At 47.7% G+C, this 25,025-nt stretch overlaps 1 protein-coding gene across 5 annotated transcripts in view; it reads left to right on the top strand.

Annotated features, from left to right (window-relative positions):
• Positions 1-25,025, top strand: part of ZNF618 (zinc finger protein 618) — a gene marked incomplete at both ends in the record, with an annotated part of 175,589 nt that overhangs the window by 132,976 nt on the left and 17,588 nt on the right. For 4 of the 5 annotated variants that reach the window (XM_080708570.1, XM_080708569.1, XM_080708568.1 and 1 more), the window contains 5 exons: positions 484-573; positions 1,562-1,597; positions 1,689-1,766; positions 9,024-9,113; positions 22,165-22,404. In XM_080708570.1, the coding sequence (XP_080564696.1) occupies positions 484-573; positions 1,562-1,597; positions 1,689-1,766; positions 9,024-9,113; positions 22,165-22,404 (534 nt within the window). Of the gene's footprint in view, positions 1-483; positions 574-1,561; positions 1,598-1,688; positions 1,767-8,459; positions 8,520-9,023; positions 9,114-22,164; positions 22,405-25,025 lie in introns of all 5 variants that reach the window. The other variant, XM_080708572.1, reaches the window with a different exon arrangement.

Here is a 25,025-nt window from a genome sequence, read left to right as displayed (position 1 = left end):
GCATAAATGAGATACTTGCTCGTGGTCACAGGTTGCTACAGTAACTCTTAACCTTCTCAGTACTTCTGTGATCAAAAGTGAGACCCATTATGAATCTGGCCATTAGGAACCGAGCTCACAAAGCCCTCTGGGGGGGGGGGGTTGATTGGTCAGTTCCTCTCTGTGTGTGTGCTCTGAATCTCCCCGGTAGACAGACCCCTGACAGCCCCACCAAACCCTCTGGGCTCTGGAAGCAGTGCAGGGTGGGCCCGAGGTGAAGTTGGGGGCAGCAAGGAAGAGTGCTTCAGGGGTGGGCTGCAGCCCCCAGCTCAGAAGAGGTGGGCAGGCAGTGCCAGAGGGCACACAGCTCAAGAATGGGTTCTCCACGGGGCCCCCCAGCTGGGGCTGGTCCTGTCTTTGGTTTTGGAGGCAGATGTGCTACAGAACCCTCAGCCCAGGCGACGGAAGCCCTGGCAAGCACTTGTGTCTTTCCCACCCCGGCAGACAACTTCAGGTACACGTGTGACATCTGTGGGAAGAAGTACAAGTACTACAGCTGCTTCCAGGAGCACCGAGACTTGCACGCAGTGGATGGTGAGTCGGGCCCCTCTCTCCTGGAAGTCCTGCTCCTGCCCAGCCACCGTCCTCCTGCCCAGGGTGGGGTCAGGCAGCTGCCAGAGCCATGCAGAGCGAGACTGCCCTGGGGTGCTGGGGAGGGGGTGTCCTCGTCGCCACATACGATGTTGTTGGTTAGCCCTCATGAAATCGCCATTTTTATAGGTCACATCAGTTGAATAGTGAGGTTTTGCATCCTGTCATTTTTTAGTTTTATATAGAATATTTGCACACGCTATGGAAACTAAACCAGTTTTTAAAACATATGATGGAGCTGGGGCGTGGTGGCGCGCACTTGTAATCCCCACGCTTGGGAGGCAGAGACAGGAGGATCACACAGGTTCGAAGCCAGCCTCAGCTACTTAGTGAGGCTCTCAGCAACTTGGTGAGACCCTGTTTCTAAATAAAGTATAAAATAGGTCTGGGAGTATAGCCCGGAGGTAGAAAGTCCCTGGCTTCCACACCCAGTACCACCCACCCCAAAAAAAACCCGCATTTTTGTGTCTTAGGTTATAAGGCTAGAAATTAGAAAGATAATTTAGGTAACTCGTTTGTAGACTCTTATGAATCCTGGAGAGACAGTCTTGGACCTGGAAGAGTCCTTGGGCTTTGTCCCACACCGACACCTGCCTCATGCTGTGACACCCAGGCCGCCACCTGGCAGCTGCTGGCTTGTCTTGCTCTCAGCTTTTTTCCTCTCCTCTGGTCTCTCTCTCCTTTTCTCCTGCTCTGGTCTCTGACTAAGAAACAGGTCCAGGCAAAAAGCATGCCGTGCCTGCCCACGGTGAGGAAGAACTCAGGCCCATCCTGGGTGGGCATGCACGCTGGCTAAGGCTGCCCCCTGGCCCAGGGACAGACTCACTGGGCTGGGGCTGGGAGCGGCAGGCAGAGGCAGTGACGGGCAGGGACTAACGGGTTCCTGTTTGCTTCTCTCCCTCTGTGGCCGCTGCCTCCCGCCCCGGCATAGTGTTTAGTGTGGAAGGGGCCCCTGAGAATCGGGCAGGTAAGTGCCGGGGGCCGCCCTCCTTCCCTGTCCCTGCTGGGCTCCCGGGACCTGGATGACCAGGTGCTAAGGATTGTGTGTTTTCTCATAGACCCCTTCGACCAAGGTGTTGTGGCTACCGATGAAGTGAAAGAGGAGCCCCCGGAACCATTCCAGAAAATTGGGCCAAGTATGCGGGACTGTCTCGGGGCGAGGGCCGCAGACTGGCTGAGGGATGCAGGGCTGAGTCCCTGGAAGGAAGAGGGTGGTATCTCTTGCTCTGCAGCAATGGCCTCTCCTACCTGTTCGCTGGGCTGTGCAGCCTCAGGGCACTAGTTTTCAAGGAACTGCAGACAGCACAGGGCCACGGTCAGGACAGCAAAGGTGGCCAGGCACGGGACTAGTCCCAGCCCTGCTATCTCCCTGCTCCATTCCCACAAAGCCTTTGGGCATTCTGAACTCAGCCCCCCACCTGTGCAGTGAGGGCGACACTCCTCACAGCTTTGTTGGGGGATTAAATGAGATCTGGCCATAAGTTGTGTGTTAGCACAGTGCCTGGTACATAGTAGGTGCTCAGAAAGTAGCCGTAGAGTCATCCAGAGGGGCTTCAGTGACGGTAGCTGTGTGTCAGGGGTCCTGGGGCACAGCAGTGGGCAGGACAATATGGCCCTGCTCTTGAGTTGTCCACATGGGGGCTGCCTGGGGGCTGTAGGTACATGAACAGATACTACTCAGAGAGGGGTGCGTGCAGCTTAGGGGGCCGGGGGAAGCTTCTATGATGGGTGTCTTGTGTGCAGAGGCAGCCGAGCACACTAGTTCTGAGAATGGATGGAACCAGGGACTAGTTCAGGTCTTCCAGAGCTCTCCTGGCCAGCAGGTGGCACCTGGACCTCGTCATCCTCACGGGGATGAGCCCGCATGCACTGCAGGGAAAGAAACCTGGGGCTGCTGGGCAGAGTGGGACGGTGGGGCTTGGGGCAGGACCACCAGTGGGTGAGACACCGTCCAGCCCTTCAGGAAGTGCCACATGTGTGTTTCCTGTACCCGCCTGCTGCCCAGCAAGGAGAGACCTTTATTGTCATTACAAGGATTTACGACCATTTGCAAAACACATGAGCAAAAACATAAGTCAAGGAGACAAGGAGATCCACGCAGAGGAAAATCGGAGGAGTTGTAACATGGGGGTCAGCAGTGCCCCCAAAGGGGAGCGCGGTACAGACCCTGGAAAGGTGTTACAACACAGGGCCCGCTGAGGCTTTTTCTCCTTCTACCTCTTCCTCGCCGAGGTCAGAGGCTGGCTTTCAGCTTTCTTCTTAAAATCTTCTTAAGGCCTTCAGGAAGCTGCAGAGGGAATCGTCTGCACAGTGATGGTGCAGGGCCTGTCCCAGACACAGTAGGTCCATGCCTGGGACATGAGAAGTCGCGCAGATGACGAGCATGGAAGTCGTCAGCACTCAAGCTGCTGAAGTTAGACTTCACCGGGGATGGACAGATAGGGATGGACAGGCTCCCGCCCTCGAGGAATTCAGTCTCGTGGGAGAGGTGGACGTTTACATTCAGATACAAGACAAAGACGTGGGTCCCCACTCTCCTGCTTCGCGCTCTGCTGGCCGTCTCCCAGCAGCCATACCGTAGCCCTGCCCTTGCAGCCGTGGCACCCTGGCAGCAACCCTGGTCCTCAGGAAGGTGACTTGGGATCAGGTTTGGGTGTGAGTGCTGGTGTCACTGTACAGGCTACTGTGCCTCCTGAGTGTCCCTTGACTTACTTGTAAACTGAGGACAGGGACTTTTTCTGTTCTCCAGGGATGTGGCACAACGGCCAGCCAGGCACCTGGCTCCTGTCTGGGTGTAGTAAAGGAGAGATGTTCCTGAGAGGTAGGGTGGGCGTTCTGGAGCTAGCGCAGACGTGTGTCTCGCTCGCCACTTGGTAGCTGCGAGATGACCTCCAGGTTTTCTCATCTGTCTGACCTCTAGTTCCTTTACGGCTAAAATGGGCAGTGAAAGTAACACTCCCCTCTGGGGACTGTCGTGGGGATCAAGTGGGATTATGTTTGTAAGGGAAAGAGCACAGTCCTTGACACATGTGTGGAAAGCATTAAATAAGTGGGACATGTTAACTAGCCAGGAAGATGCAGAACAAGATGGAACTCGTTCTCTATATCTTTTAGTATGATCGACAACCCATGCCAGAACCTGGGAGGAATTATCACAAATTGCACTGGGAAAATCAGAGTGGGCCTGGCTGTCAGACTGCTCCCAGCTTGACATAATAGAGCTGAGATCGCTGAAGCCGTGTGAACCTCTTCCTTGAGGAGCTGCCTTGGGAGAGGAGAGTGGTGTTTCTAAGGCTCCTGCAGCTTCTCGAGAGCAGACCAGTGCCATGGAACCCGAAAAACATCTAGGCAAGCTGAGTGTGGTGGCACTGTACCCAGTATTTGGTAGGCTGAGACCAGAGAATCTTATATTCAAGGCCAGAATCAGCAATTTAGGGAGACCCTGTTTCAAAATAAAATTTTTTTTTAAAAAAAAGCAGGAAGGGAGGAGCAAGGGCTGGAATGTCTTTAGGTTTGATCCTCCTCACCCCCAACAAAAATAAAAAACATCTAGGCACAGGACAGGGGGAGCTGGTTGAGGCACTGGGCCTTCTGAAGAGACAAGTCACCCCAAGTAATGCTCTGTAGGTCAGGAAGAGGAAGAGCCCTGCAGCGAGTGTACCTTCCACCTCAGCGTCAGCTGAGCAAATCGGACCCTTGGAGACTCAGGCAGAGGGAGGCCTGCTAGGTGGAGTGTTGACTGGGCGTCAGCTCGCCCTTCAGCTGAGATCTGAGAATTACTACCGTGACGTAGGCAGAGGAAGGATCAGGACAATTCATTCATGTTGTCTGTCGAAACAGAATAAAGCTGGATTCATTTCTGGCTCACATGGTTTTTATGCCTGGATAAGGAAGAGTAATGAGAAAAATAAGCAAGCAAGTATGGGAACGATAAAGACTTCCACATAACAAGAAGCGGAATTTAAGGAGACTTCAAGCAAGAGCGCATCTCGGGAAGGGATCCACCTCAGTATCTAGATGAAAAATTTTGACACCCTCAATTGAGGATAAGAAAGCTTGATCTCTCTCAGTCCCCTTGAGCTGCTGTTAACAATATGCCGTAGACCTTGCGGCATAACAGTTCTGGGGGCTACACGTCCAAGGCCAGAGCGCCAGCAGGCCGGGTGCCCTCTGTCTTCCTGGTTTGCAGATGGCCTCTTTCCCTGACCCTCACATGCCGGGGAAAGAGAGCCAGAGGCCAAGATGGAGATCTGTGTCTTCCCCACCCACCCTCATCTTCTAGTCACCTCCCAGAGGCCCTGCCACCTGAAGCAAGGGCTTCCTACGAAGTCATTTCAACAGACGGGAGGAGAAATCATTGAGGCCATAGCAAGACCCCTGTGCAAAAGGATAAGATAAAAAAGGCAGAGAGAGGGGAGGGAGGTGATGGGGATGCAGAAAATGCAACAGAACCTGCATTGTCGACAGTAAGCAACAAAATCGATCTGCAGAAATGGAATTAGTGAAGGACAAACTTGAACAGATAAAGATAACAAGAAACACATGATAAATACACACATCAGGGAACCAATTCCAGATAATTGGTGGCATGCCGGTGGGACAGAAGCAGTACTCAGAGATATAATAGAAGAAAATATCTGGACAAATTTGATTGTTAAATAAAGGAAAAGGCAAGGGGCCAAAAACATACTGTTCCTCCTACTACTACTACCCTCCCCCTCCCTCTCTTCCCCTCCTCCTCCTCCCCCTCCCCCTCTCTCCCTCCTCTCCCCTCCCTCTCCTCCCCCTCTCTCCCTCTTCCCCCTCTCTCCCTCCTCCCCCTCCCCTCCTCCTCCTCCTCCTCCTCCTCCTCTTCCTCCTCCTCCTCCCTTTCTTCTTCTTCTTCTTCTTCTTCTTCTTCTTCTTCTTCTTCTTCTTCTTCTTCTTCTTCTTCTTCTCTCGATACTAGGGATTGCAACCAGTGGTCTTCTGCCTCCAAGCTACAGGGTCACTAAGCTGCTGAGAATCTTACTGTTTCTGAGGCTGGCCTCGAACCTGTGATCCTCTCGTTTCAGCCTCCTGACCAGATGGAATTACAACATAAAGAATTAGTGAGTGATACAAAAAAAGAAGAAAAGACTCAGTCCGTCCTACTTGTAGTGTGGTCCCAGAACAGTGAGATCCGTATCTGGAAGGTCACTAGAAATATGAATTCTCAGCCTCTCCCCAGTCTTATGTGACCTGACTCTTGGGTGGACCCCAGTGGTTTCCTTCTAAACGTCTTCCTTCATGATTCTCCACGTGCTGACGCTTGAGGATGACTGGTTTAAACTACCTTTCTCTGTGGTGACAGACTTAAAAATAGTATTTTCTGCTTTGCAATTAACAATTAGATATATCTTCTATATCATCATCATCTAAAATGACAGAATATTGGAAAATAGTGAAATATTGGAGACAATGGAAAAGCAGAGAAAGGAGTTCATAGACCAAACAGCAGAAAACTAAGGGAACAAACCAGAAAGTGTGGAGCATGGAAAAAATGAAAAAAGGAACAATAAAATAAGTACAGGTGGGGTATTCTTACCCAAAATGCTTGTGACCAGAAATGTATTCAATTTTTGTGTTTCCCCCCGATTTTGGAATGTGTGTGTATATATGATTAGAGGTCTTAGGGTGTGACCCTCGTATAAATACAAAAGTCCCCTTTGTTTCATAAATGCATTAGGCATATAGCCTGAAAATGATTTTATACAATGTCTTAAATAATTTTGTGCATGAAACAAGTGTTTCACGGTATGGAATTTTCCATTCGTAGCATCTTGTTGGTGTTTAAAAGGTCACATATTTTGGAACATTTCAGATTTGGGGATTAAAGATGCTTACCTTGTAAAACCAAATCAATTATAGCCGTAAAAGCAAACAACATAATCTTCTTTGTTAGAAGACAAAAAAAAAAAAACTGTCAGGTTCATTTAGAATAATCCAGTTACTAATAGTTTGTTAGAGACGTGGCTAGTTCATTCCTTCTCTTTGACCCCGAGCTTTCACTTGTCTTTCCCAGCCACTCTTCTCTATTTCCTTGAAGAGACCCACGTCCCTATCACAGGTTTTTATAACCCTGTGTTTCCCTGAGCGTGCCTGTCCTGGTTGCAGTTTGAAGTGTGTGTGGCTATTTGATTTTCCTCTCTCCTTTTCCAGACTGTAAACCCCCTAAAGACAGGAACCATGGCTGTGCTAAGCATTTTGTGTCAGCTTTTAGCACAGCCTGTTTAATGAGTGAAAGTACAAGAAAATATAGGGAACGATCTTTAGGCAAATGCAAACAGGAGGCAGAATGTGACGAACTACCAAGATGTTAATAATAGTAATGCCAGACTAACTAAGAAAACAATTTAAATGTTAGAGCACTGCTTCCAAAACTTTTCTCTGTGGCAGATTGTTCTTCTTAGATAGAGCATAGGTTGCTTGGCCTGGCCCTGAGCAGTTTTCTTTCAAGGGACTTGGGGGCCTATATGGGGAACTTGCATTTCTGACAGGTTCCCAGTAGGGATAATGCTGGTCCAGGGGCCATACTTAGAGAAGCACTGTGTTAGAAAATCCCTCCCTGTCAATGAGGGGTACAGTTAAGCACAAAGATTTTTTATCCCATAAGCCTTTATGCATCAAATAACATTGCATCTAAATATACAAAATAGATTTAGAAATACGATGAAATGGAAGGATTTATCACAATATTTGAATCTTTGCCAGAGTAAGTAGACAAAGAAGGTTATATAGGATTTGAACAAAACAGTTGAACAGTTGATGTAACAATTTTGAAGTTTATAAACAGCTGATAAAATATATACCTTTTTCAGTGTTCATGAGTCAATTATGAAAATTATTTAACTTTAATTACAAAAATTATTTAACTACCAAAAAAATCTGAAGTGTCTGTATGGGGCAAGAAAAGCCCGAAACAGACTAAGAAACCAATTAAGAAAAAAAAAATACTCATGATATATATAACAAAATGTTGATATCCTTAATCTACAAAGAGTTTATTGATTTTTTTTAGAGGCAGACATACCTACAGAAATGCTGGCTATACACACAAAAGGATGGTCACAAAAGAAAAACTATACTGAATTAGACATGAAATAATAAATTTCCTTAGAAATCAGAAATGGACAGTAAAACCAACAGCGCAGTATAGTTCTCCCTGTCAGATACACAGAACTGTGGGGCAGGGGGTGGTGCCGGTGATGATGGTGCTGTGGTTATCAAAGGCCTTAAAGATGCTTACCCTTCCCCCACCTCTTGGAATTTATCCTGAGAAAATAATGTGCAAAGATTCTGTGCAGTAATCTTTGTTTTGCAATCCTGTGCAAAACTAACAGGAAAATGTGCAAAAATTTCTATAAGGATGTGAATTACAGCATTTTTTTTTAATAAGGGAAAAAATTTGAAGCAATCTCAATGTCCCTGGGTGGAGGGACTGGCTCAGCGAATTCCAAAGTCCCCTGGGAACCACGTGGCCAGTAAAGGCAGTGGAGGTCGATACTTATTGACTGGGCAAGATGTCCACAAGTATTGTCAATTGGATACACCAGGTTACAAAGAGGATATTGATCAGACTGGCTAATTCAAGGCCACAGGAGCCAGACAAATGATATCTAGAGAGAAGCAAGCGGCCCAGAAGAGAGGGAGTGAGGGTGGGGATGGGCAGGTGGAGAGGTGCTGCTCTGCCCCCCCCCCCACCCAGGGTAGATGCTTCTCTTTGTTTGGGGATTACAGGTGATTGAAATTTCTCTTTATTTTTAAATTTTTATACTTGTATTTATCAGTATTTTATAATTTTCCCCCAGTGAACAGTATTACATCAGACATTTTTAAGAAGAAAGAAGTTAGGCAGAGCCAAAAGAGAGGTAAAGGTAAAGTCTAGAGGGGCCTGAGAGGAGGAAGTGACCCCTGCTGCTGGTGGGAGGGGTGGGGACAGGGTCCCAGAGAGCAGGGGCCCTGGGTGTGGCCAGGAGAGGTTAGTTAGCATGGGAGGCCACCTGGGGTCGCGTTTCCTGAGCACCAGGGCTGGGGGTGGAGTGGTGGAGACTAGCATGTGCCAGGTACTGTTCTAAGCACTTGATTTAATCCTCACAGCAATCCTGTAAGGTGGTCCTAGCATTACGTCCATTTTGCAGATGGGAAAACGGAGGCACACTGAAAGACTAACAGGAGGGTGCACAGCTAGAAACAGCCTAGAGGGATTTGGACCAAGGCATTCTGCCTCCAGAGTCAGTCTATTTTAGCTGGTGGTCCCCGAATGAAGAGGAGTTTTCTTTCTTGTTTTTTTGGCAGCGGGGTGGGCGAGGGGCTAATACTTCCAGTGGGCTGGAGCCCGATGCCAATTCTTACACCTTCTTCTCCTTGGACAGAAACTGGGAATTACACCTGTGAATTCTGTGGGAAGCAGTACAAGTACTACACGCCCTACCAGGAGCATGTGGCCTTACACGCCCCCATCAGTGAGTACCTTCTCTGGTTGTTGGGGGATGGCCACAGGCCAGGGCTGTGGGGAAGGACGACAGCCGGGCTGCCTTGGTCCTGGTCAGTCGAGGTGTCTCTGTCTGCCCGGGGGCCCCTCGACCACAGAAGCTGAAGTAGCGTGGAAGGCCCTGCCCTTAAGCCAGCGAGGTCAGAACCCTCCCGTCGTGGACTCAGGGTGGCTTTGGGATCGGGAGAGTGGGTGTCATTTGTCCAAGTCCTGCTGTGGCCTCATGTCTACCTCCTCCAGTACCTCCAAACCATGTGGTCCTGAACTGAACCCCTTGCCCAGAGCCAGCGTTCTGTGGTGCAGCTCCGTCTGCGCTGATGTGGAGACCAACCTGGGTTGGGGGTGTAGTTGACCGGACAAGACAGTTGCCTCTGTCCTGGGTGCAAAGCCAGGAGGTAGGAGGAGCACTAAGCTGGGGGTCAGGAGCGCTGGATGCTGAGGCCAGCGGGTCACAGGCTTGCTGATGACCATGGCAGGCCCCATCCTGTCTCTGGAGGACAGACTCTTAAGTCCCTTACCCCAGAGACACATGGTTTCCCTTCTCTTGGTGCCTGCCAGCCTACTGCTCCAGTTCCCTTTCTGCGTGTCAGCACCATCCCCAGTATTTGAGGCAGGAGGCCCTCAGTCCTCTGCCCCTTCTGTGCAGGAGAAGCCTGAGTTCTGATGGGCAGGACTTGTGCTCAGGGCAGTAGGGCCGGTGTCCAGCACACTTGGGAGTTTCACAGCAGAGCTGTAGGGATCCCGTACTCACAGGATGAATGGGAAGATGTGGGTCCAGAGACAGAGGAGAGGGCCCACCCAGGGTTGCTGGGGTCTGGAGCCACTGACTGTCCAGGGAGGCCACGGGTGCAGGAAGATGGAAAATGGCTCCCCAGAGGTATTTGGTGGAGGGAGAGGTGTCCAGAGCTGGGAGGGTGGTGTAGGCAGCTTCCCCAGGAATTCCTCCCTGCTAGGCAGAGGGGCAGAGCCCCTCAGGACAAGAGCCTTAGTCCTGAGGCTGAGCACTGGGCCGAGATTCTCATCCTGGCTTGAATACTGACTTTTGTGTGATCGTAGACTCGTCGCTACCCTTCTCTGGGTCCAAGTTTCCTGTGAGAGTTGTCAAAGTCTTTCCGGGTCTAGATTCCCCACATCTCTGGTCCAAGTGCCCCACACAGCCAGACGTACATAGGGAGGGAGGGTACACAGTTTCTGCTGGGTGGGCACCAACGTGTCCATTTGAACGACTCACTGTGCTGGTGCCCCCAGTCTGGGCTGTGTGCGGGCAGCTGTGTGCCCCTGCTGTCCAGTGGAGCAGCAACTGCCTGGAGCTGGAGAGGCTGCGGCCCAGAGTGCGCTTGTAGTGAGGCGTTGATTAAGAGGCGGTCTGTGACTCCAATTGTAGCCTTCAAAGAACATCTTCACTTCTTCCAGAACAAGCTAAATAAGGTCATGGGTTATAAGGCAGGAGCTTGGCTGTGAGCTCTGCCGGTGGCCAAGCTCACACACCACTGTAAAGCTGTCTTGAGTTCCCTGGCAGTTGTCACAGTAGGAAGGAGATGGTTGCTTGTCCCGTAATCTGTTCCCCAACATCCTAGTGCTTCTTTCCAGAAGGCTGTCTGCTTCTCTGTTACTCACTTCTTTTCTTCTCTTGTTGCGGACTCTTTGTTCTTCTGCATCTGCCTGTTGAACGCATCTTTGTTTCTCCCTGAAGTCTGGGGGTTCTAGGAACGTGTGTGTGTGTGTGTGTGTGTGTGTGTGTGTGTGTGTGTGTGTTTAAATTACAACATAAGAGACTTAGGCTAGATTCCACAGAGGACTGATTCTCCAGCGCTGATCAGCAGACAGCCCCACTACTGACCTCTGGATCTAGAAATCTGTGGGGCCCATGTGTTATGGAGGCAGAGGCTGGACTTGATGGTGTCCTAGGTGGGATCCAGGGCTGAGTCCCTGTGTCTGATGGGAGTATCCAGGAGCATCTGGGCTGAGTGTGGACGTTCTTACAAATGGAGTCATGTGTGTTCTTCGTTCCTGCTGCTTTTGTTCAGTAGAATGCTTCCAAGATTCATAGGTGTTATTAGATGTATCAACTTGTTTTTGGTTTTTACTGCTGACCAGTATTCCATTGTATAAACATTCTGCCCTTTGTTTTGCCATTCTCCTGTTCATTGGGTTGCTTCCAATTTTAGGCTGTTCTGTACATCTCCTATGCAAATGCTTCTGACACTTTGCATAAGCATGTGTGTTCATTTCTCTTGGATACATTCCAAGGAGTAGACTACTGAGTCATAGGTATGTTTAACTTCTTAAGAGCTGACGGACCATTTTCCACCATGGCGGTAGCATCTTACACGCTCACCAGCCCCATCTGAGAGTTCCTCTGGTTTTGAGTTCCTGCCGGTATTTGGTCTAAATTAGGCTGTTTAATTCTAGCTTTTCTGTTGAGTGGGTTGTGGTATTCATTTATTAGTTCTCTGATGAGTAATGGTGTTGAACATCTCCACATCTTCTTATTGTCCATTTATGAATTTTACTTTGGAAATTGTTTTCCCATGTGTTTGGTTGAGTTGTCCGTCTTTTTATTAAGTTAAAGGAGTTCTTTGTGCATTCTAATAGGTGCAGGTTCTTTGTCAGATTTATGAAGTATGACTGTTCTCCCAGTCTCCGGCATGCCTATTGATTTTCATATAGTACCTCCTGACGAGCAAGTATTTTTCATTTTATTGAGGTGCAATTTATCATTTTTTCTCTATGGTTAGGGCTTTCTAGGTTCTACCTCAAGGATCTCCTTGCTTATCTCAAGATGGTAAAAATATCCTCTCCTATTATCATTTAGAAAATTTGCAGGTGATTTTAGCGTTTGTGCTTGGGTCTTTGATCCATTTCGAGTTAGCTTTTGTGAATGATACGAGGTACCACTTGGATTGGTTTCATACCATACTGATGCGATTGTTCCTATACCTTTTGTTCAAAAGACTTCTTTTCCCATTGCGGTGCATGGGTACCTTGGTTGAAAATCAGTTTAACGTGTAAGTGAGTTGACTTCTTCTCTATTGATCTATTTGTCTATCTCTTTGCCATTTCTACATCTTGTTTACTGGAGTTTATAGTGAGTCTTAAAATAGCTACTCTGAATTTTTCAGCCTTGCTCTTTTTTTTTTTTTTTTAAGAATATTTGGTTCTTCTAGAAAGTTTATTTTTTCACATAAATGTTTGGGTCTTCTTGCCAGATTATACCCAAATCTTCCAACTGGGATTTCCTTTGGGATTACTTAGAATCTTTAGACCAATTTGAGACAAATGGACATTGTCGTAATATTAGATCTTTCAGCCCAGACACATGGTATATATACGTGTGTGTGTGTGTGTGTGTGTGTGTGTGTGTGTGTGTATCCATATGTTTAAAGCTTTTTTAGTTTCTGTCACAAATACTTTTTTACTTTTCAGAGTAGATACCTCATTAAGGTATCTCTTAAGTGTTTTGTATAGTTTGATGCTACTCTGATTTTCATATTCCAGTTTTTTTTTTGTTCCATATAAACAGTTGGTTTTTGTATGAATTTGCATCCTGCCAATTTGCCAAATTTTCTCATCAGTTCTAATAGGTCTTTGTAGATTTCTTAAGATAGTCCCTGTTCTTCGTGATGTCATCTGCTTGTAAAAACAGCTTTACATCTTTCTTTGCGGTCTTTCTATTTTTTAAAAGCATTAGCCGGAGCTGGGCGTGGTGGCGCACGCTTGTAATCCCAGCATTTGAGAGGCTGAGACCAGTGGATCGCGGTTCACGGACAGCCTCAGCTACTAAGTGAGACCCTGTTTCAAAATAAAGAATAAAAATAGGGCAGGGGGTGTAGCTCGGAGGTAGAATGCCCCTGGGTTTTATCTCCAGACCTGCAAAAAAAAAAAAAAAAAAAAAAATTAGCCAGGCATGGTGGCTAATGCTTGTAATCCCAGCATTTGGGAGGCTTAGACAGGAGGATTGTGCATGTTCAAAGCCAGCCTCAGCTACTTAGGGAGGCCCTTTGCAACTCAGTGAGTCCCTGTTTCAAAATAAAGAATAAAAAATAGGACTGGGGGTGTCACTCAGAGGTAGAATGCCCCTGGGTTCCATTCCTAGTACTGCCTGGTATTTATTTTCTACCTCACCATTGTCTAGGACCCCTCAGTACAGTGTTGAGTAGGACACATGAGCAGAGCCCGCTGCCTTGCCCCAGTGCGAGGCTGCATGCTCCATCCTTAAGTATCATCCCTGTCATCACTGAGCGTTGTTTTGGCTGCAGGAGGTTTTCATCCAAGCCCTCGTCAGCTGCGGAGGTCAGGCAGTCACCTTCTACACAGAGTTTACTGACAGTTTTCATTGTAAATTACTGTTATGTGACTTTTTTCTTTCCTCTGTTCAGATGACTGTGTGTATTCTTATCTTTTATTCTATTAGTGTAGTAAATTATGTGGATTAAAAAAAAAATAAGCCACCATACCTGTACTTTACCCAAATGCATGAAAACTATCAGGAAATCAAACTATGAAATGAACTGAAAAAAGTTACATTAGGGTGTTTCTTCTTTGCCCAAAGAATGTCCTTCTTCCTTAAAACTTCTTTTTTCTAATAGTGTAGATTTTAGGGTAAAACTTGATGATTTGATATATGTGTATAATAATCACCATAGTAAAGTTGTTGGATAAGCATTTAAATTTTTTGAAGAAACCTAGGTTTGGTGGCACACATCTGTCATCCTTGTACTTGAGAAGCTGCAGCAGGAGGATCACAAGTTCAAGGCCAGCCTCAGCAATTTAGAGAGTATCTATTGCAAAATAAAATGTAAAAAGGGCTGAGACTGTAGCTCAGAAGTAGAATGTCCCTGGGTTCAATCCCTAGTACCAAAAAAATAAAAATTGGTTGAAGAGGCCAGAGTAGCTTGTACAATTAATTTGCTTTTCAAAAGTATGTTTTCTGCTCTTTTTTTTTTTTTTTTTTTTTTCCTTGTAGTACTGAAGATGGAGCCCAGGGGCATTCTACCTCTGAGCTACACTCCAGCCCTATTTTTTAGTCTCTTTATTTTTTGAAACAGGGTCTCACTGAGTTGTAAAGGGCCTTGCTAAGTGGTTGAGGCTCTCCGCGAACCGCGATCCTCCGGTCTCTGCTTCTTGAATGCTGGGATTACAAGCTTCTGCTCACTTCTTACTAAAATTTCTCAGTATTTTACTTGACTTTTAATAACATTCTCAAACTGTCCCAAGGGCAGGGAACCATGGTATAGGATTAACAGAGTGCCCCAGATTTCACCAGTGGTGTGTTAATGAGGATCATAATCAAGGAAATAAATATTTCTAGTAAAGTTTAAAAAGACATTATTGGAAGGAGGTAGTCATGCACTAAAAAGTGCCTGTTATTTAAAGTATACAATTTAATAAGCTTTGACCTTCAAATGCACCCATGAAATTATCACCAAAATTAAGATAATGAGCATGTATCCATGGTTCCCAGCAGTCACAAAAAGTGCCTTTTTGTAATCCCTTGATCACCATCCCCTGGCAAACACAGGTCTGCTTTATGTTACTGTAGGATCGTTTTCATTTCCTAGACTTGTACGCGAATGGAACCTAACATTATATGCCCTGTTTTGTTGTTGGGGAGGGGTCTGGCTCCCACTCACCGTCATTTTTGCGTGTGTCAGTAGTCCATCCCTCTCCGTGAATGAGTGCAGACACGCGTCACTTAGCGACGACTGGACTGTCGGGAGGTTTTTTGTTGTGCAAACCTAAGAGTGTACGCAAACTGACAGCTACAGTGTCATTAGGCAGTGGGATCTTATGGGGTCACCATTACGGTGGCCTGTTCTTCACCAATGTAGGACGGGTAGCGTTCAGTTATGTAGATGTACTTACTGCAATTCCTTCTCTGTTTAAAGGAGGATCACTGGGATTTTTCCAGTTTGGCTTTGTAGGAAGGGCTATTTATATACTTATCTTTTTTGTGTGTCGTACTGGGGATGGAACTTAGGAACATTCTACCTCCAAGCTATACCCCAAGCCTATTTTTTATTCTTTTTTTGAAACAGGCTCTCACTAAGTTGCAGAGGGCCTCACTAAGTAGCTGAGGCTGTCAGCAAACCTAGATTCTTCTGTCTCAGCCTCCCAAATGCTGGGATTACAAGCGTGTACCACCACGCCCGGCGAGCAAGGACTATTTAAATGATATATCCCATTTCCAAATATTTGGTAATTAGATATTGAGGATTTTAGAATGATTTCTGACTTAATCCCATTGTGGTCGGAGTACATATTCTGTATGTATGACTTCTAGAAATCTTTTAAATTTATTGAGATGGGTTTTATGACCTGTAATATGATCTCTCTTGCTGCATGTTCCATACCCACATGATCAATCACATACCTCTGCATGCAAGTGCACACGCAATGCACGCACGCTCACACCCACACACGTTTATTTATGGTGTATCCTGTAGTATCAGGTTAAGTTGGTCAGTAGTGTTGTTCATGTTTCTTCGCCCTTTGTGCTACTTACCTTTCTGTTGCTGTGACAAAATACTTTAGAAAAATATAAGGGGGAAAGATTTATTTTGGGCTCATGGTTTCAGAGGTTTCAGTCCAGAGTCTTTTGGCCCAGTTGCTTTTAGATCTGTGATGACAGCAGGAGGTGGCAGCAGAAACCTGCTTACAAAGAGAGAGCTTGCTTTTTTGACAAAGTCCCCCCCCCAAAAAAAATAATCCATTATGAATCTATTGATGGATTAGTCTGTTGATGAGTCAGAGCCCTCATGACCCAGTCACCTCCTAAAGGCCACACATATCTGAACACTGCTGACCTGTGGTCAACCTTTTTACTCATGAGCTTTGGAGGGCACAGTTAAGATCCAAATTATAGCACTTTCTTGCTTTATTTTAAATTGGTTTGCCTTACCAAAAACTAAAAGAGAAGTTTCAGAAATCCTCAACTATGTAAGTATGGATTTGTCATTTTCCCAGTTAAGCCTGTCACTTTTTGATTTGTTCTATTTGAAGCTTTGTCATTAAGTACACCACTAGTACCATTATGTATTGCGGGATTTACTCTTTTTAGAACTCTGTGATGCCCCGTTTTATCATCTCTGATAATATCTGTTTTTCTAAAATCTTCCTTGTCTTATAGCCATTACACCTTTTTTAGGATTATTGTTTGCTTGGTTTATTTCTTTTCATCCTTTCCTTTTATTCTGTCTGTATCTTTATAGGTGTGTGTGTGTGTGTGTGTGTGTGTGTGTGTGTTACTGGGGATTGAACCCAGGGGCATTCTACCTTTGAGCTACACACCCAGCCCTTTTTATTATTATTATTATTATTATTATTATTATTATTAAATAATTTAGAATTATTATTATTCTTTACTTTGAAACAGGGTTTCATTAAGTTGCAGAGGGCTTCACTAAGTGAGGCTGGCCATGAACCTGTGGTCCTTTTGTCTCAGCCTCCCAAGTACTGGTGTTATAAACATGTGTCACCATGCTTGGCTTATATCTTTATATTTATATATATATATATATTTATAAATATATATTTTTATATATATATATATTCTTACTCTTCCATCTAGTCTGGCAACCCTTGCCTTTTAATTGAAGAGTTTAATCCATTTATGTTTGGTGTAATGTATTGATATGTTTGGGTTTAAGTTTATCATCTTGTATTTTTTTATTTGTCCCATTTATTCCTTCTTTTTTCTCATATATTTTGCCTTCTGTAGCATTAGTCAATTATTTTTTTACTTTATGCTAGTAACTCTTTTTCAGTTTGTGATTTATACATCTCTAATAAATGAGTCTATAGTGAATTTTTATCATGATATCATATTTAATGCAAAAACCTTATAACAGTATATTTACCACGACCTTCCTATTCTTTGTGCTGTTCTTATCATCCATATACAACTACATATGTTATAAACCCAAGAATTACTATTTTAGCCTTAAATAATTGGGAAATAATTAAGAAATGAGAAAGTGCCTTTTGTATTTATTCACATTTTTGCCATTTTCTGTGCTTCACTTTGTGTGAATTGCATCTTTATCATTTTCCTTCATTTTTTTAAGATTTTCTTTTAACATTTCTTTTTTTAACATTGTTGGTGAAAGATCCTCTCAACTGGAGATATTTTCATTTCACTTTCCCTTTTGAAAGATATTTTCTCTGGAAATGGAATTCTCGAGTAAATCCTCTTTCAACATTTAAAAAATGTCATCCTACATGTTCTGACGTATATTGTTTCTGATGAGAAGTCAGAGATCATTCTGTTTATTGTTTTTTATTTAATATGTCAATTTTAATGGTGGTTGCTTTTAAACACTTTTCTATCATACTCGCTTTTAGCAGTTTGGTTAAAACATGTTTATCCTATCTGAGGTTCACTGAGGTTCTTTGCTCAACGGGTTTATATTTTTTATAAGATTTGGGGAATTTTTAGCCAATATTTCATCAAATCTTTTTATTCCCTAATTTTTCTGTCTTATTGACAGAAAAACATGTATGTTAGATGTCTTAACATGTAAGTTAGATGTTTCATGATATTTTTAGAACTGCTGAAGCTGTTCATTTCAGCCTTTTTTTCGCTCTGTCGGTTTGAATATATTCTGTTGCTCTTGTCTTCAGATTCATTGACCTGTTCTTCTATAGCATCTAATCTTTGTAAATTCCATTTGGTTCTTTTTTTGAGAGAGAGAGAGAGAGAGAGAGAGAGATGTGTGTGTGTGTGTGTGTGTATGTGTGTGTGTGTGTGTGTGTGTGTGTGTGTGTGTGTGTGTGGTACTGGGGATGGAACCCAGGGGCATTTTACCTCTAAGCTACACCCTCAGCCCTATTTTTTATTCTTTATTATGAAACAGTGTCTCCCTGAGTTGCAAAGGGCCTCACTAGGTAGCTGAGGCTGTCAGTAAACATGATCCTCCTGTCTCAGCCTCCCAGTATAGTTTTCTTTTTATCTTCATTATAGTCATGTTCTTCTGAAGTCTTTTTTTGTATGTCTGTGTGGTTCTGAGGATGCTAAGAACATACTTTACCATGAATCTACATTCCCGGCCCTCCTTTAAATCTTTGCACATATTTATACAACCTGTTTTAATAGCCTCTTTTCCTAATTCTGTCATTCTTGTCATTTCTACATTTCAGCTAACAGGTTTTTCTCTTGATTATTAACCACATTTTCCTGTTGCACCTGAAAAATAATTGCTTATTCCGTGCTACACATTGTAGATGCTGTGTTGTTAAGTAACTGGATTTTTTTTTCTTCCCTTGAGATGTGTTGACTTTGTTCTAGGAGGCAGTTAGTTTACTTACAGATCAACTGGATTCTTTAAAGGCTTGTTTTTAAGCTGTGTTGGGTGAATCTGGAACAGTTCTTATTCCAGGGCTCTCCCAAGGCCTGGCCTTTCTGGGTTCCTGTTGCCCTAGCCATGTAGTCAGCTTTGGTCCTCTCTGGTGCTGGAAGATCAGACATCTCCCAGTCTTGTGCAGCCTCACTCTTCACCTGACTCCTAGAGCCCCCTTTGTTCTCTTCTGGGCTGTGCAAAGACTCACCCTATGCAAATACAGCTCAGTATTCGGCTAAAGCCTTCAAGGGGCCCCCTTGCACATATTTTTGGAATACATTTTGTTGTATGTTTCTTTTCTCCTTGCTGTTCAGCCCTGTGAATTCCAGCCACCTCAGAATCCCTGGCCCCTGGCCCCTGTCTCATGGTTCAGTGAAATGGCATGCTGCCTCTGGAGTCACTGCTGTGTCCTGACGCCACTTGGTTCTCTCCAGGGAGTGGCTCACATCATGTCTTCTACAGATCGCCGTCCTGCACCACTTGCTGACCACGGGCTGACAACTGCCATTTCTTGGTCCTGCTCTCTATTTGAATATGGCAGGAAGGCTGGTCCCGTGCCAGTTACTCCATTGTGGCCAGAGTGTGCGTTCTCCAGCTCCCTTTTAAGATGAATACCCACAGGAAGGCTTCCTCCTTGACTCCTCTGTGCTACGCCTCCCGTTTTTCACATCCAGTTTCTGGACACTGACCTTGAGTTGACAGTTTCAGAGACCCTGTATCTCTTCACCCTTGCTTTTCTCAAATCCTTAATGTTCCCAGAATTTCACTGCCCCAATTAAATTTCCAGACTGCTATTTTTTTTTTTTTTTGGTGGTACTGGGGTTCCTGGAAGCCCTCCTTCCTCCGGGCTACACTCCCAGACCTATTTTATATTTTTGAAACAGGGTCTCTTATGCCAGCACGGCTGGCTTCGAACCTGCGCGATCCTCCTGTCTCCGCCTCCCAAGCGCGGGGATTACAAGCGTGCGCCACCACGCCCGGCAAGACTGCTATTTTTTTTATCTCTCCTGTGTGAATAGCTGGTGTGTGTTTCTTAAGGCGGAAGTCAGCCCGTGTGTCTGAGACTTTCATTCTTAGTGTGAGCTCAGGGAGGAATTCCAGCATGACCAGGTTCCATGTGAGGTCCATGGGCAGAGCAAACTGTTGAGTAGTGACTTGATTTGGGTACCTGGGAAATTCATCCCGGCTCAACTCTGACCCATCAGGTAAGCCCAAGTAGTGCTCCTCAGTGGTCCCGTTGGCTTTACCCTGGGTAGCTATGGGAGGATGACTTCATGGCACGGCTTTGTCCTGTCACTGGGCGTCACGTCTGATGCGCTCTGCTTCCGTGTTCTGAGTTGAACTCCCCTGGCCATTCACATGCTGGTTTATGAGTCCACAGTTTCTGCTGAGCCACCTATATTGCAGGAACAGGGACCAGCAGCCCACCTTCAGGAGAAGACAGGCTAACAGGGAAAGAGATGTGGGCCATAGGTCACACGCTGTGTCATTATCAACAGTCATTAGTTCTTGGGAGGCATGAGGTGAGTGGATGGGCCAGTGGCCAGTGCAGAGGTGCCTGGGAGGACTCCTTAGGAAAGTGCAATTCAGGTGCAGTATACAGTTCCAACAGTCAGGAAATAGAAGGAAGAATGTTCTGCACAGAGGGAATAGCACATGCAATCCCTGAACTTGCAAGAGAGCTGGGGCAGGTACCATATGTAGGAGGTGAGACGGCGAGGAGGCAGATGGCCTGGGAGGAAGCTGGAGAGGCTGGCAAGGCCAGGGCAGGGTGTAGGAGAAAGGATAGGTGTGGGCCTCGTTATATCCTGCTCCCAGGAGAATGCCCATCTTGGGCAGAGAGACACCACCCACTGTTCCAGCACAGGGGGTGAAGCAAACAGGGTACCCCAAGTGTGTAGATAAAGTGCTTCATAGGTGTCCTTAGATGCCCACCACAAGGAAGAGAGTGGGGCTTGAATGCAGATATCGACATTGAAAAGATCCTGGAAATCTCCTAGAGGGGGAAATTGAGGCCTCGGGGAAGGAGCTCTGCCGGGCTCCTTCCTCTGCCCAAGTCTCCAGATGCTGCCGGGTCCTCAGGCCCAAGTCTCCAGATGCTGTAGGTTGGTGCCCCAGAGTGGGCCAGGACGGGCATTTAAGCTTCTGCAAAAGTCCACCTCCAGCTGCAGACCCCAGGCCTCCTCACACAGTGGGGAGATTAGAGCCAGACTCTGGGTGCCAGCATACTCTCGGGTGCAGAGATTTATTCTGTGAGTTAAAAAAAAAAAAAAAAGCACACAGCTAGACAAAGCATCCTTCGCTACCCAATCTCTCAGTTTCTGAGCCACAAAGTGAGAGTCCAAAGAGTAGAGCACAGGTGTGATCACACACCGTGCTCCCCACAGCTGGGGCTTGGGGGCCGCCTTGTGGGGCTGGAGGGCTTGTTAATGGCTGCCCTTGGCACCCGGTCACCCTGTAGGTGGAGGTGTGCTGGAGCTCCCTGTGGGCTCTTGTGGTCCTGCCACTTACTTCCCGGGTGACCTTGGGCGGGGCCCCTTGTGTCCTGTGTCTTTGGGCTTGAGCTTTCTTACCTGTGCTAGGAAGAAGCAGAGACATTGGAGGGTCAGGGGCCTTTTATCCTGGGTTCTGGAGCAATGGGTGGGTCTCCGATGCCCAGGGTGGGTGCTATCCTCGGAGTAGGCTATAACAAGGCCCACACCTATCCTGAGGCAGGAAGCGAAAGCCAAGTCCTTCTCTGGACAGGTCAGTGCTGTGGCCAGGCGCTGGGTACAGATGGTGTCCTTGGGTTATCACTAATTTCTGTGGGTCCTAGATCCCTTGGGTCCCTTTCCTGTGCTGCCTTCAGGGAGAGGGGTACAGATCTGTCTAATCTCTGAGCAAGAGGCCCTGCCCCCTCTTCTTTCACTCCTAACATGGGAGCTAGGTTCTAGGGTTTGCCCCCCAAGAGCAGCTCAGGCCTCCATGCTTCACCAACAACTGCTAGAAGTAGAAACCACCTGAGGGTCGGTCTCCATTCTCAGGGACCCCAGCCTCCACAGAGAATTGGGGTGAGGGGGACAGGGTGGCGGGGACTGTGACATGGGCTCCCCATCAAGGCAGGACTGCTGCTTTTATTTGCACGGAAGCCTCAGATGCTGGGTTGAGCACCATCCCCCCAGTGGCAGTTTCCAGTCGGTGCCCATAAAGCTGTTGAGCCCCTTCCCTTAAAAGCCAGGGACAGCACCAGGCCTCCCCCCAGCTGGCCTTGCCTGTCTGCTTTCCCTTGCTACCTCCAAGCCCACCTTTTCATGCAAGGAAAGGCACGTAGGAGCCAACACTAGAAGCCGTGCCCAGGACAGGTAATGAGTTCGGGTTCCCTATGTTTGGGTCCCAAGCTGAAGTCTTAGATGCTCAGAGACAGGGTTGGTCAAGGTGACAGGTGACCCTCAAGGTGTGCTGCCAGTGACCTCCAGGTAATTCTGAGTGTGCGCTGGTGGTCAGGCTCTCCATGAGAAGCTGGGGAAGGTTCTAGACTGATGGACTCTCTCGGGCTCTGGGTGAGAGTGAGAGTCCTTGCTCTCCTCGGAATGAGAAGAGGTTGGGTGGAGACGACATGACTTTAGCACAGGGGCCTGTGGCCTGAAAAACCCCTCGCTTCCCCGGCTCCGAGGGCTCCGGGGACTGAGAGCATGACCCTCTCAGGTGCCGCCCCCGGGTGGGAGCCGCCGGATGATCCAGACACGGGCTCTGAGTGTTCCCATCCAGAGGTCACCCCGTCTCCACGCTTCGTGGCAGCGAAGACCCAGACGAACCAGTCGGGGAAAAAAGCTCCGGCCTCCGTGGTCCGCTGCGCCACCCTCTTACACCGCACCCCTCCAGCCACCCAAACCCAGACGTTCCGCACTCCAAACTCGGGATCTCCGGCAAGCAAGGCAACTGCAGGTACGAGGGGCCTACGCTCCCCCTGCTCCTCCACTCCACCCACCCGCCACGGCTGTGTCTGAGTCCTTGTTCCCCTGCAGGACTGAGAGCGGAGGGCCCATCGTGCTCTGGGACAAACCCGGGGCCTGGCTGTGCTCTGTGGCCACGGCCAGCCACTACTCCTTAGAGCCAGTCGACTCCTCTTCCACCGTAAATCAGAGGGCTGTACGGAAAGATTGTGAACTTTTCTCTTTAAGTAGTAGAATATTTTTCCCCAAATCCTAGCCTAAGGGGCTTATTTGACCTATATACAGTTTAAAAAGTTTTACCATTCATTTCCGACATTTGAACCTGATGAGTCTTTATGTAAAACTTTGGCTTTCTAGCTGACATTGAACAGTCAGACGTGGCTCCTGGGCCCGCGTTCCTGCAGGGCAACAATTGGCTGCCACCTTTAACAGGGCTGTCCACAATCCCTGCCACTCCCGGCTGCCTGTCCACCGCAGCAGCCCCGTGGCGGGTGTCATTTCTCATTGTGCTCGCAGTGTTGTCTGTGTATCCAGCCCAGTCCATCCATCTGTATCACCTGCCTGGACCCTGTTGCCATGAGGTTGTATCTTCCACCTTTCAGAAAACTCGGTCTAAAACTTGCTTCAACACAGAGCTGCTCTCCATGAAGCAGGGTGCTTGATGAGAGCTTTGTCCTCCGGTACCTAGCAACTCCCCACGGAAGCCCCCTGTGAGACAGTGGCCTGGCAGGACCCCAGAGGCTGCGGCTCCAGTGTTTCCTAGGACTGTGGAGGAAAGAGTTCTGGCTCTGGAAGGGCAATGGTCATTCCCTCTAGAAGACAAATAAGACCCATTGTGTGCTAAGCACCCACTGTCAGGAATCTTTGGGATTGCACTTGTAGGGAACACCCCGTGGACCACCTTTCTGGGTTCATGGGTGCAGGGTGATGATGTGGCACTTCTGGGGCTGGGGCCTCCGCGTTGCCCTCAGGAGGTCAAAGTCATCCATGGAATATGCGGTGGTCAGAGAGGGAGCTCAAGCAGCCGCGCCCCTGGGCTCCCGCGGCTGGTGGCCGACCTGCCTTTCCTCTGGCTCAGAGGCTTCCCTGGGGCAAGGATGTGGTTCTTTGTGTATTGTGTTTCCATCTCCCCAGAAGAGAAGTCAGCCAACCCAAAGGCAAGTTCAAATCAGCCTGTGGTGCTGTGGGCACAGGTGTTGGCTGATCCTGGGGAATGTTGGCGAATCCTGGCTTTCATATCGTGCTCGGGCTCATGAGCTTTGGGGCTGGGAGTTCTCCGCCTGCAGTGTCTGCAGAGAAGTGTGCCCCCAGGCTCCTGTGGTGGCACCTGGCACGTGGCCATGTTGAGCCTCAGGATCTCTGAACAAGCATCCAGCAAGTCATGGAGCAGCCTCGGGCTGCCCGCGAGGACCGTGGGAGATGCCGTGGACTCCCCGCTGGCTGTTGAAGGGCACCGGGTTGGGCCATGAGATGCCGCGAGCTGGAGCTGGAGGTCGTCAGCACCCTCGTCGTCCTGGGGCACGTGGCTCCTCTGTGTGTGAGCATGCCTTGCATGGGACTTCACCTGCAGTACCCCCTCGCTGGTTACCCCAGAGGCTCTTGTGGCAGGAAAACGCTTCAAAATTCATGTCAGCAGCTCAGCAGCAGCAGACTCACTAAGTGCGCTAAGTTCTAAACAGACCTTGGTCAGAACAGAAATCCTGCACAGCTGCACGGGCAGGTGCCTGCACAGGAGTAAAGGCAGAGAAGGGAGTCAGCTCTGGGCCTCCGAGCATCTGCACCCAGTGAAGTCCACTCTGTCCTCTGTTTTCTCATCTGTGAAATGGAAATGACAGTGTAGCCAGGACAGGCTGTTGGGAGGCGTGAGGGAGACTGTGGCTATGAAGTACCTGAGCCAGGGCCTGGCAGAGTAGGTGCTCAGGATCCCTCGGCAGAGAGCTGAGGGCCTTCCTGCCAGCTCGCAGATGCTTTCCCGAAGTGCCCAACCCAGGCATTCTGCAGACATATTTGAAGGGGGCAGTGTCCCGTGATCTGAGCAGCCACCTCCATGGGGCTGAGGTGCTCTGGAAGGTCTTGTCAGGTAGGAGAATGGAGAGCATCTCAGCGGGGCCAGGAGGTGGCGCCCCCAGCTTCCTTCCCATTCACCCTCCCGAGGCCCTCAGAGCCCTAGCACCAGTCTGAGTGCCCCTCTGGGTAGGGTAGACACCATACAAGTAGCATTTCCCCAAACAGGTTCTCAGGGTCACCATTTGAGGCATGTCTCAGAATAAAGTATTTTAAGTGGGGCTGTGTAGGAAGCACCCCTGATACTTGGGGGAAGACTGGGTTCAGTAAAGCTACATGAACGCCATCGCCGTCTAACTTCTCCAAGCCTTCGATGTCTTCTTGCAAGTTACTTCTCCTTAAGAAAGTTACTGAGCTGGCCGCACATCCCAAATTGACTTGTGCCCTGAGGCCTTCATCTTGGACCAACTGGCATCCCTGAGGTGCCACGACCACTTTGGAAGAGCTGGGTTAGCTTCCAGCTTGGATTTTCTGTTTCAGTATCTCTGCAGGTAGGGCGGGGGCTGAGTGTGTGGATTTCCACTTGGCTACGTCCTCTTTCTCTCTCTC

Source organism: Muscardinus avellanarius (genome assembly GCF_963383645.1).
Source record: "Muscardinus avellanarius genome assembly, chromosome: 13".
Lineage (NCBI taxonomy): Eukaryota > Metazoa > Chordata > Mammalia > Rodentia > Gliridae > Muscardinus > Muscardinus avellanarius.
Note: the sequence above shows the minus strand (reverse complement) of the source record. Positions and strands in the feature narration are given on the sequence as shown.